At 38.3% G+C, this 13,546-nt stretch overlaps 1 protein-coding gene across 1 annotated transcript; it reads left to right on the top strand.

Annotated features, from left to right (window-relative positions):
• The first annotated feature begins 2,325 nt into the window (after positions 1-2,325).
• cdhr5b (cadherin-related family member 5b) lies at positions 2,326-12,424 on the top strand. Its single transcript, XM_026177016.1, has 15 exons — positions 2,326-2,442; positions 3,430-3,605; positions 3,711-3,764; positions 3,916-4,005; positions 4,152-4,238; positions 4,361-4,462; positions 4,576-4,746; positions 4,921-5,011; positions 5,096-5,193; positions 5,702-5,905; positions 6,595-6,705; positions 6,795-6,861; positions 8,121-8,330; positions 9,770-9,939; positions 11,757-12,424. The coding sequence occupies exons 1-15, from the start codon at positions 2,358-2,360 to the stop codon at positions 12,294-12,296; spliced, it is 2,256 nt and encodes a 751-aa protein (XP_026032801.1). The 5' UTR covers positions 2,326-2,357; the 3' UTR covers positions 12,297-12,424.
• Positions 12,425-13,546: the final 1,122 nt, after the last annotated feature.

Raw genomic sequence — 13,546 nt, 5'->3', positions numbered from 1 at the left:
AGAATGCATTGTGCTGCAATAACTTGTCCTGAAGGTGGCGCTAAATGAAAACTTAAAGGCTCATGTCAGGGTTTTGAAGTCTGTTTGATATCGTGCTGAGACCCAGCCTGTTCATGTATGTCCTCTGTGGTGGACGCACATATCACAAAAAATTAAAGAAAGATATTTTTATTGAAAGATATTTTTCTACCTCCGTTCTCAGGAGGATCAGTTCCTGAACGCAAAGCCATAGAAAAAAATTCCTCCAACCATCCAAGTCATGGTGTGCATGTTGTATTTACACATAGCTCAACTCAAGCAACTTGAATTTAAATTTCACTTCTAATTTAAAAATGCAGCTTGTTTTCAACCTCCAACTTCAATTTTCTTCAGTAAGAACAGCTGTCATCTTTAAAGCGTAAATAATATTCATATTAAAAAAGGTATGGATATGAAAAAATGCTTGGAACACATCGATGAATAATGCATCTGAAATGTAACAGGACCAGTTCTAATGGCAGGAGTCTTTTTCGAGAAGCGCTATGAAAAACATAAAGCACAATTATATATTCCTTTCTTAAATTTATAGCTCCTTCTACAAAACAACAGACACACACAGGTGTCAGGAACGATGCAATGGGAGACCAACGGGTGGATGATGGGTGTAACTGGGAGAGGATATTACATACACACATATAGTATATGTATTATTAATAGGGTCAGGTTAACCCTAACCAGTGGGTCTGCATGTGGCTCTTTACCCACTAAAGAGCCGCATGTCATTGCTGACCTCTGCTCTAGGAGGAGTAGAAGTTCTTGTGAATTGCAGAGGCATGAACAGATGGATGAACTGATAGATAGATGCGTCATCAATGCAGAAACTGATCTGTTTGTTATCTGGATGAGCCAAAAAGCAAATTACTCCAAGGCACTCTCTTTTTAATAGCATTTAAAATAATATATTAATGATCATATTAACACACAAAAAACCCAGTCAGTTGAAAATATTTTTTGTTTTTAATTTAAAATAGTGTATCTTGGAGTTTATTATCTTTTTTCTCCTTCCTCTCCTTTTTATTATTGTTATTACTATTATTATTTATTTTAGATGACTATATTAAATATTCCAAATTGCATATAGCAAACACAGGCAAGAGGTCCAGCTGTGTGACTGAAATGAACCAAGGCAAAGCCCTTATAAGAAATAGTAGCCTAAATGACATCCCTTCAAACGCCACCCTTCAGGACACCCTAACTTCAAGCTTAAATGCAATTGAAACTGTTGGGTTATTAAAAAATAAACACTGTCCAGCTGCCATAAAGGGGATAGTCAGCCATAAAGACCAGGGTATAAATGTGGTTATTGCTGCTGTAAAGTTGGACATTTCATCATGTGAGTCTATGAGGGCTGACGTATTTTTGCAGCATCAAGTGAACATTCAAGGAACTGTTTTTATTTTTATTCTGCTTCATTCGTTCTTGTACTTACAGTCTTTTAGGCATCTAACACATAAAAGTGGACAAAGTCATCTGTTCGCAAAGGGGGGCTCCTATAAAGTACAAACATGTCTAATTATGGGTTGTGTATGGATTAATAGGGACAATAATAATAATGGATTGGATTTATATAGCGCTTTTCAAGGCACCCAAAGCGCTTTACAATACCACTATTCATTCACACACTGGTGGAGGCAGCTACGGTTGTAGCCACAGCTGCCCTGGGGCAGACTGACAGAAGCGAGGCTGCCATATCGCGCCATCGGCCCCTCTGGCCAACACCAGTAGGCAAGTAGGGTAAAGTGTCTTGCCCAAGGACACAACGACCATGACAGAGAGCCCAGGGATCGAACCGGCTACCTTCCGGTTACAGATGCGATTCCCAACCCCCTGAGCCATGGTCGCCCTAAAAAGGCTTTTATTTATATAATATTAGTCAAATTCAGTATAAAGTGTTTAACAACTGAAAAGTCTTAATACCACTGTACTGGCCTCTGTACTAGGCGTGTTGTATGTGTTATGTTTATCCCACTGTTGTCAACCATAAATGCAAATCAAGACACATGACCTTGCGATAGGACACATTGAGTGTCCTAAAGTTAAGGAATAGCAGATGAGGGAATACATAATTTAATGATCTCAAATACTATCATCACTTCTGCAGATGTGCAAACAATATTAACATGCATCGTCATGTCAATCTTGTCAAATAAAAGACAATTAGTCACAGAAAAAGACCTTATATGACTTCACAGCAAACAGGAATACATGTAATGGGTTTTATGATGGGTAAAAGTCCAGTGCAGCCATAAACGCAAGCAGATCGACACAGACGAGAGGCAGATCAGTCGGGACTGACGAAGACACAGTCGGACAACGACATGGAGAATATTTATCCACACTTCACTGCGACAACACTCCTCTGCTTCATCCTTCTGATTCCGTTTCAGACATTGGCTCAGACCAGTGAGTATCCATCTCTGTTGTTTCACTTGTTGTTTACCTGACTGTTGATCTCTGTTCCTATAAAAAAAAATAATGGGCTGCATAACAGTGTGTTCAGTGGTATTTGCAGGCCATTTACCATTTGTTGTTGTTGTTGTTGTTGTTGTTGTTATCAGTGTGTATTGGACAGCTAGTGAAAGCCTGTGAGCTAAGAAATGAGTGAAAGAAAAGAAAGGGGAGGGGGTCAAAAGTCTAGAAGCCAACAGACACGCTGTTTGATGCATTTTTTTACATTTTTACATTTCTTTTTTGTTTTTTATAGCTTGCAACTCTTTAAGTATTTTAACAGCTCTTTAAGTATTTATTAAACTAACTTGACTTATTCAATATTTTAAACTGTACTAGTTTTATTGTGATTGTTTATTCCTTGTGCTCCTCCACATCTGTCAACATTTCAGGAAACTACACAGTTTTTTCCAAATTCTACTGCTTTGTAAACTGTCTGTTGAGACAAAGATGAAGGCGAGGTGATAAAATCACTTTCACTCAGAGCAGTTTCCACTGTGCTCCCAGAAATGAATGTTTCTTGGTACACATAGGCCTCAATTATTGTGGAATAAGGGGAATAATCTAACAGACATATTCAAAAATCACTCTAAAAGAGTTTCTAACATCCTAGCTGAAGCACCAGTATATAAAGCCTTTAGGCAACCAAATGGAAACCAAATGGAAGACACTCTGAGCAATTGCAACAATTTCTAAACTATTTTTCAATAGTTCTATAGCCAGTGAAAAATAGTGGAATTCTAAGTCTGCCTTTGAGATATGCACATAACTGTCAAGTTGCTTACAGATTACTTTAGTACTTTCTCTGTATACATAAAAACAAGTAAAACTGGTAGACATCTATTAACTTGTGTTAATAACTTAATAAAATGTTACCGTAATTAATAAATGTGTTAATGGTCTGTCTCTTTAATTAGAACATCTTTTTTCTTCTCCCACAAGTCTGTTCGGCTCCTTCAAGTGTGCAGTTTCCAGAAAACAACGGAATAGGTGACGTTGTTGAGACAATAACTGTCGAGCCAGATGTGACCCTTGAATTTACTCCTCCAGCTGCAGACTCAAACCCATTTTCAATTAATGGAAACAAGCTGACAGCTGCAAAGGTGTTTGACTATGAGGTACTGTCAGTCATGACTAATAATACCAATAAGATTGAAACTCGTCTCTGTGTAATTTCTGCACTGCTTAAGAGTAAAATCGTATAAAATTTGTTTTCTTTGCAGACTGAAAAAAGTTTTCCGGTCCGCATCACGTGTAAAAAAACCACAGGACTGACGGTAAAACTGCCTTTAAACACGCTGAGCAGGGTTAACAATAAACGTCTTCAGTTTTTCACTCAGCTGTGTGTTTTTCACAGACTCAGACTTTGCTTGTACTTAATGGTCATGTGTTATCTGATACACTAATGTCAATTTAATCTGTTTCCAGATAAACATCGTCATCATTGTAGTCATTGGCAATTTGAATGATAACCCTCCCAGCTTTGATAAAAATCCGTACGATGTTCAAGTCAGTGAGGTAAGGGTTGAAATACTAGAGAAGTTATTATTTGTCTTTGTAATTCTTTAATCTATTTATTAATTTTTGTGTTGTGGCACGAGTAGATAGCCCTCATATCTTCTTTTTAAATGTACCTTATTTAGTGGTACTTTTTTTTTATGTAGATAGCACCTATAGGGACCACTGTGGGTCAGTTCGCTGCCAAAGACTTGGACAATCCCACACTCTACTATACACTCACACCTGAATCTGTAAGACTTTTTTCTTTTGTCTCACATGAGACAGCAGATATTAGTTCCAGCATCTTTGACCAGAGTAAGGTCAAAGATGCACAGTGATCTAAACATTTTTATTTCCTTTTTCATATCTGCAGGATTACTTTAGACTGCAGTCACCGACTAGTGCAGTTATTCTTGTTAATGCGCGCCTTGATTATGAAAAAGTCAAAAATGTGCAGCTGGTATTGGAAGTTCTGGTGAGTAGTCAACATTTCTGATTATACACAATAATAGTTTCCTCCTAACTCTGGAGGATACCTATGGTTTTTCATTCTGGCATTTGGATGTTTCTTCTTCCGACATTTTTTAGGACACACAAGAACCAGAAAGATATAGTGCCACCACAACTATTGCAGTCACTATCTTAGATGGGGACAACAGACCGCCATGGTTCCAGCCATGCACCCCACATAACATGAACGAGAATGTAATTTGCCAGAGTACCGGCTATACTGGATTTGTTGTCCTTAGTGAACAGGAGGTGAGTTACTCCCATTGTAGTAATTATATGTATTATATACATATATAAAGTATTATATAGAGGGGTATTTTATCATTTTAGCTTTTAATATTGTTAATGAATGAGAAGGTTTTAAATGCCGTTGGACGACCTGATAAACACTTTGAGGCCATAACTGTGATTTTGCTTTCGCAGCCTGGAGTGTTACCGCTGAAACCAGGACCTCTGTACGCCATTGATGGAGACTCTGGAATAAATGAGGAGATAACATATTCATTCCTAAGTGGTATATAACTTGAATTATAACAAACAATTGCAGAGTTGTTGGTTATTAGCAGAAAGAAGAAGCCTAGTTTGTCTGTGTTTGCAGGAAATGATGCTGGTCTGTTCGAGATCAACTCAAACACGGGGAACATTACCATGCTGAAGCCAGCTGATGTGTTGGGGACGATCACTTTGACAGTGCTAGTAAACACAACATATTCTCTTGCTGTTATCAAATGATGGTGTAATTTGTGCTAAAAACTGTAATCAAACTGGATTTTTTCAATAGATGTAAGTAAACAGATGCAGGATGTAACCAAAACAGTAAAAAAGAACAAAAACAAAAAAGAAAACCCAACTTAAACTATCCCAGAGAGGCCTATTGTTGATGTTCACAAGATCACTCAGATTCTGGCCAATTCAGTCTGGTAAATCAGTCAGTCCAACATCTGCATTACTTCCAATGCTGCCACATTCTGCTATATGTCCTCCACCTGAGGCCGATTCTCATTCCCAAACTGAAGCGAGAATCGGCCTACAAAGAGCAGACAGGCAGTCTGTTGGTCCCTAAACATGACATAAAATTGGCAGAAAATCTTATTAAATTATTACATCAATAATTTAAATGTATGAATTTCTTTGTCAGGTTAATCTCAGGAAATTTTCAGTATTATACAATCCTGATGTTTTCAGCTGTGTTTTTCTTTCACAGGCCAGTCAGAAGGTGAACACTCATCAGTTTGCCACCACTACCATCACAATCAGTGTCCAAGTCAAAAGCTTACACCCCCCAAAATTTCAGAAAGATCATTATGAAGGAGTCATCTCTTCAGTAGGTGCCATGGCGATGGATCTGACAAACAAGGACACGCCACTGCAGATTATTGCCACAGATGAAGATTATGCTGCCACAGCGGTAAAATGCAGTTACTCAAACCCTTAAACACCAATGTGACTAGGTGAAACAAGTGTTTCAAGAGGTGAAAGGATGGATGGATGGATGGATGGATGGATGGATGGATGGATGGATGGATGGATGGATGGATGGATGGATGGATGGATGGATGGATGGATGGATGGATGATACCTGCTCATAGGCTGTGTTCCCAAACTTATTCTTCTTCTAGGTTTGACTTGTGTTTCTTTATTCTCTGTAGTTTTTTATGGAAATGGAAGTGGGAAATTAGAGCTAACAGTTCCATGTCTCAATGATCCATTTCCTCATGTTTCCTTAGCATCTTTTGTAAATTTCCTGAAATGCCATTTAAATGTAGTTTACAAATGCTTGTATTGATTATTTGTTCAAAAACAAAAGAATGTTCCAGCAAGAATGTTTGACTTTTGTTATGTACAAGTTTGTTAAGTGAAAGCTCATTTTGGTAACAGCCAGCAGTGGTGCATGTCCAGCCATTCTGTCAACTGTTTCCAGACATGATGTAGTTATTTTCACTGATGGAGAGACTTATACATTATTTCATGACATTATGCAGTTTAGTGGCAAACTACTCCATTGGGAGTTTGTTTGATTACTAACAAAGTCTTTTGGGAGTTTTCAATCTACTTCATGCTCAGCACCAACTTTTTTTCCTACATATGTTGAAACAGGGTCTGAATCCCCACATCACTTATTCCATTAAGGGGAGGAGTGAATTCTCCATCATTAACGGCTTCTTATTCATGACTAAGGAACTCCCAGAGGAAACCCTGTCCCTGGAAGTGAGTCTACAAGTCTAGTTAAAGTTAAAATGACTGATGAAGTGAGCAAGTTTCTTATCAAGCATTTAACTTTGTCTTTGAACTTTCAGGTATTGGCACTAGATTCAACCAATGATGAAACAGCCACAGCTCAGCTGTCAGTGGAGGTGAAATTAGGTAAATGAAACCTTCCACAATATGCTGCTGACTCCACTTGTTCTGTCAATGCAACAAATGGGCTGATACCTGTATAGCACCTTTCTACTCAGTCAGAGCTCAAAGCTCTACCACAAGTCCCATTCACCCAATCCCACACACATATTTATACAGTACTATCTATTCATATCCACACACACTCCCTCTCCAGAGGATGTACTAGTGTATCTTGCCTGAGGATACTTCAGCATGTGGACTAGAAGAGTCTGACCTTTCAGTTGGTAAACGAAGTACTCTAACTCCTGAGCAACAGGAGTCCCTATAAGTTTATCCCTCTTTCACTTTATTTCTTTGTTTCTTTGTTCTTTTTTAAGGTTGGTTTTTAAGGAGGGTTTCTTTGTCTTTGTGTGTGTGTGTGTGTGTGTGGGGGGGGGGGGGGGTCCCACTTTTATTTATTGGATTGATTTCTACTGTACATTGTTGTACCCCTTTAAACTTAAAATGCAAGTTTCTTTTTTTTGCCCCCTGTCAATCTGATTTTCTCTGTTTGTGACAGTAACTTAAAAACTTTGCCTTAAACGTGATTCAAGGTCTTGCAAAAGAAAAATATGATGAAAATTTACTTGCACCCAATCTGAATAACTTATAATACTAATATTTAGAGTGTCATTTTGAATGTCCCAGATGAGAGAGGGACAATGTGAAAGAATTGGGACTCTAAAACAGTGACCCACATCATGGACTATCACACCATACTTATGCTCAAAGTTGGTTTACAACCAAAGACCGTCCTGGATGAACTTTTGATGGTGTCAGAAGTTTAGGATGACCATCTTGCAGTGCGACTGCAATTATGATATATGTCTACTTGCCCACCAAATAGGAATCTTTCTTGAAATGGTGCTGATCTTAACGGCAATTGCACTCGACAAACCAACCCAAATGGAATATATGGAAGTAATATGTGCACAGTAAAATGTTTGGAACTCCAACAAAGAAGAAAGTCTTGTTGATTTGAGGCCACAGAACCTGGCTATATGATGTGTCCTTGAGTTGTCATGGCCAATCCAGCGGAGTGTGGCATTAAGACAGAAAGCAGAAGAATAACAGCTATATCCTGGCCCAGACTGAAAAAGGATTAGCTACATGCATCAAGATTCATGTCCATGTGGCTTGCAAAGACCTTTCAAGAACGCTAAAACGGCCGTGTATAGACATCTAAAGCAGAACATGAAGACACAGGTAAAACCACTAAGCTTCAAAGTGTGCTCTCCTCCCAGGTATCACCACCACCAGTTTACCTCAGACTACTACAGACTTTATGACCACAACAACCACAGGTGAATCCACAACCAGCACCAGCGTCTCAACGACCAGCCCCAGTGAGAGCACCACTAACTCTGCTGCATCCACTGAAGACAGTTCTTCAGCCATTAATCCCACTTTGACCCCTGAAGAAAGTTTCTCCACTCCCAGCAAGGCACCACCAGGTGCTTACCCATTACTCTTCATCAGATCAAATGTGGTCCTTTGGGGGGGGGAAACACACACACACAAACAAGCAGTAAATCTAAGAAGAATCATTGCCAGGCAAACAAAGGATTTACCAACACATATTTTAACACACACACATATTTTTGTTTTGTTATTTTTGTTTTTTGTTTTTTTTAGAAATGACCTTGGGGAAAGGGGTAGTACATGGAAAATAAATGAAATTCACAGGAAACAAAAAAAATAATTGGATAACCTTTGAGACTAAAAATGTTTTTTAAAAAATCACACACCAAAAGCTAGAATATTCTATTTAATTAAAAAAAATCATAAACTTCCTAAAATAATAATACTAAATTGTTTTTGTCATCCAGCCTTATTTTAGACAGGAATATACTTCTAACTTCCTATAAAGGCTTTTTTCACATTGTTCCAAAGCTATAAAAATGTCTTTAAAGTCTCATTGTTGGTATTAAGCATTGGCCCATATACTTCTCATTCATCACAGCAGTTATTCCTAAATAAATAAATAATAAAGAAAGAAAAAAAAGTGCAGTAAAGACTAGTTCAAATAAATCTTCAATATGTTCTGAAAGCTTAAAATGTGTATATGTCAAGTTCATACTCAGCGTAATAGATGGATGTTGATCTGTCCATGCATTTTGAAACTAGTATTAGCATGTCAGCTACTGCCATGCTGTTTAACTTTGTTCTTATTTGGTGTTAGAATTTGGATACATGAGAAAACCATATTATTAGTTATTATTAGTTAGATAATCCATTTAAATTCCTTCAAAAGGCATCAACAGCACAAACACAACGGTGTGGTCTGGTTTACTGACTTACAGTAGACAAGATTACATCTAGGAGAAGCTAGTCTGGTGCAGTGGACACTTATCGAGTGGCCAAGCACCCAGATCCACTATCCAGGTGGATGAGATATTAAAAAAAATCTCTTTCTCCTGAGTTGTTATAAAGGAGAAAACTCTGCATTAGGCGTTTTAACAGGGGAGTTCATGGGGTTCAACTAGCAAGTCTCAAGTGGCCACTTGAGGAACTGCAGTTCTTGGCTTTGTCTTGATTTTTGAGCTCGCCACTTGTTCAGTATGGACTTTTAGCATGGCATTTTTAGTAAGTGGCAGATCTATAATCCACATATTGTATCTGTCATTTCATTTTTCTTAAGCTATGTGCAGTCAACCCTTATCAAACCAGTCTTAATCTATCAGTTTTTGTGTTAAAGTTACTTAACCACAGCTTTAGTGTGCTAAACTTCTACGTTTCGCCTAAAATGTCCATTCCAAGTAACAAAGATTAATCTGACATTTACAGTTAGAATTATCACTCCAATAAAAAGCATTTGATGAAAAACACTTCAGTTTACAGAAAGGGTTTAGACTCTTTAATGAGGGTTTTTTTTTTTTTATTGTTTCTGCAGTCATCAACCCATCTGGTGAATATGGAACAGTGGAGATGGCAGCACTGGGTGCAACCTTGGGTGCTCTCCTGTTAATTTGTCTGGTGGTCATTGGTGTGCTTGCCCATCGCATGCAGAATGGGAAGGCAGACTGGAAGAAGATCTATGAAGCCAACATATTTCGAAGCTCCGTAAGTTTAAGGTTTAGGTGTGGGTGAACTTTCACATTCATCCAGACTCATCCCTTTCCAACACGTTGGTCTTTACTATTCACACATTTTCATTTTTGACCACCTTGGTTTCAGTTAAACAGATTTAAGGACAAGATAAAAGATTCCTTATGAAATATTTTATTTGTACTATTTTCACTTGTTTAATGTTTATACACCTTGTGACCTTTGAGATTCAGGCTAAATTGCAGCATAATTTCACACTAGGAACCCTTTTTTTCAAGCACAGTGGTAAGATGTTTCTTGTAGCTGGTCACCAGGTTTGGTCACACCTGTGGAGGGATTATGACCCACTGCTCTTTACAGAAACTCAAAATCCTGTAGGTATCTTGGCTGCTTGGTAACTAGAACACCAAATCCCCACACCGGGTGTGTTTTTTTTCTGGATTTTTGGTTGACGTTCTGTCTCCATTAATGTTAAACTATCATAACAATTAAAGACTGTTCATTTCTTGTAAGTAAACAAACTTTCAAAAACAGCAGAGGATCAATTAATTATTCTATTCTGTATTCAATATTCATCCCACAGAATATCAGTCAACAGCCAGATGAATTAACATAAATATGAAAAATATTTTGAGGTCATTTTAAGCAATGGGAAGACTACGATAAACTGGGGAAACAAATATCTAATGGAAGCTACAGGAAGGGCCCAGGTATGCTCCATGCAAAGTCAGTGTCTGTTTCAGTGGATGAAAGAAACTTCCCATCAGATATGGTGTCAACAGTCCTTCAGGAAAATTTTTCTGAAGCTAGTTCAACAATAACCCACAATTAAAAAAAAACCTTTTGTAAATATGTCCTCCTCCTTCTGATTATTTCTCTTTGCTCACTTCTGTTTTAGCTCATTTTTCTGCACTCTATAAAGAAGTCCACATTGATTTAGCAGTGTGCAATGTTTTACCTGTAGCTTTTAATAATAATAATAATGGATTGCATTTAAATAGCACTTTTCCAGACACTCAAAGCGCTTTACAATTCCACTATTCATTCACTCTCACATTCACACACTGGTGGAGGCAGCTACTGTTGTAGCCACAGCTGCCCTGGGGCAGACTGGCAGAAGCGAGGCTGCCATATCGCGCCATCGGCCCCTCTGTCCAACAGCAGTAGGCAGTAGGGTGAAGTGCCTTGCCCAAGGACACAACAACCAGGCCAGACAAATCTGGGGATCAAACCGGCAACCTTCTGGTTACAAGATGAGCTTCCCAACCCCCTGAATCATGGTGGCCCTTTTGGGTTATTTGCTTTGATTCTGGCTGGTAACTTCCCTTTCCCTTCCCCTTTCTCTTTTATATGAATTCTTGTTGACTGCATAGTTCACAGTAAGATTTAGGGCAAATATTGAATCGGTATTACAATACAGTCCAACATCTACAATTGGACAAGAGCATTTATAATATGAATAGACAGGGTTTTGTGTCAGTCAGTCTCAGTAAGAATAAAATGAAGACTGTTAGCTGAATAAATATATTCCCTGACTAAAGCATTTGAGGTCATTTTTTCTCATCATTAGGGTTTACTTTATGAAACAGCATTAAAGGAGATTCAAAACAGCAAGCTAAGTGTAGAAAATGTCTACTGGAAGTCATAGTAAGGACACAGTTTTACCATTGTGAATCCTTGATTCAAAGACAAGTCTGAAGGGAAGGGTTTCTGATGCTTTTCCATTAAAATATATATTCATTGTATACACTGATGTAGCAGCTTGTTGTGAATAACACTTTCAAGTCCTCTTGTTTATAAATGTTCTCCCCTTTCTGTTGTTCTATCCACAGCTGGGTCAAGGCCCAAGCCAAAAAGAGGGCATCCAGTACACCAATGAAGCCTTTCAGCGTGATGATGATGATGGAGGAAGCACGGGCTCAAGTGGTCCAGAGACAAAAAGTGAACAGACACCAAAATCAGTATGGGATATTCCAACCAAAGAGGCCATCGAAAGGTCTTCTGCACCACTGCATGACCTTTTGCCTGATGACACCAGTGATGTAGGCTCAGATAAGGCTGACAGCGAGAAGGAAGTAAAACCCATCCTGACAAAGGAGAGACGGGTGGAGGAGGGGTACAAGTCTGTCTGGTTTAAGGCAGACATTGACCCCAGTGCCAAGGAGGAGGTGGTCATTCTCCCAGACAACAGGGAGGACAGCGAGGAGGAAGATGAGGAACCACCCTCAAGCAGCAAAAAACATGATGGAAAACCACAAAAAAACTCCAAGGTCTTGTTTGCTGATACTGATTTGGACAGCGGCCTAGGCGTAAAAATAGAGGAACCGGGCGACGACTCAGATGGTGACGAAGAACTGGACATTGATCTGTAAGCGTAGCAAAAAGACAAGAACATGGTGGAAAGCACCTATAATAAAATCGAATGATTTTTTTATCAGTCAAGCACATAATATTCAGCCTTATCAGCCTATTACAAAGGAGCCGTCACACAGAACCAGCACAGCGTACACCTTATGGAAAAAGAAATTTCAAGGATAAATCAAAAGCTAAAAAGTTTGAACCTTTAGATTTTATCAAAATGCAACATATTGTAGCATCTATTCTTAATGTAAATGTGTCATAGTTAATCAACGTGTCATAAATTCATTAAAAACATTACTATATACATTAGTGAGGCATTTGTGACTCATGAAATCAATGTGGTAGAAATTATGGAGTGAAAATCATGGGAGCTCTGGTCGCCCTGCTGTTCATTTAATTAGATTTTTTGATTCACTATGTGCCTTCATCTTGTGCCCCTGTCAGTTTTATAGCCCCCTTTTTGCAGTAGTGGTGTCAGTGAACAATGAACACTTCTTTAACGGTTAATTATTAACTTGTAATTTAGCCCAGGCTAGCAGAAAAAAATGTTGTCAGAGGGAAACAGGGAAACAGCAAGAGAAAAACACACACATTATCTACTGTTACCGCTAGTGATTAAAAAAAATACTGCCAACTGATACTGGAGACTGTAAAACATTATGACAGACACGAAAGGGACTCTGAACTTCAATTAAATAATTAAACAGATATCAGTAAAATCCATCAGTGGAATATGTTGCTTCAAACCAAACTGGAGACCTTTACCCAGCCTTTACCTAACCTACTTACCTTTACCCAGCTCATTTTAACTTGCAGGCCACAAAGAGCCTAATTTGATATCAAGGGAGCCAGACAACCAAAAACTATAAGGGCTTTTTTTTTTTAAACAATGCGTTCGAATAGTTCACCTTTTTTTAATGTAAAGAAGTGCAAGTACATTTTTTTAACTTGCATTTAGTGAGCTATGTTTTTGCAAGCCAGTGTCTAACAGCATGTCTTTGGAATTTGATATGTTTTTGTTTTCGTATGGACTAAACACTTGTCAAAATATAGAAATACATAAATTTCCTGTGTTAAATGTATGCAGCTCAAGTAAAATTTAAGGAAACGTTAGAGAACTGTTTTCCAGTAAGGGAAGAAAACCCTCTGAGGCAGATTTCTGCATGAAGACAGTACTTACTGTTTAACTTGCCCCTGAAACTTGGCACTTCTTTGCCTTTACACACGCATCAATGTTATGAATGAATGAACTGTGGAGCTG

This window comes from Astatotilapia calliptera, chromosome 7, assembly GCF_900246225.1.
Source record: "Astatotilapia calliptera chromosome 7, fAstCal1.2, whole genome shotgun sequence".
NCBI classification, from domain to species: domain Eukaryota; kingdom Metazoa; phylum Chordata; class Actinopteri; order Cichliformes; family Cichlidae; genus Astatotilapia; species Astatotilapia calliptera.
Note: the sequence above shows the minus strand (reverse complement) of the source record. Positions and strands in the feature narration are given on the sequence as shown.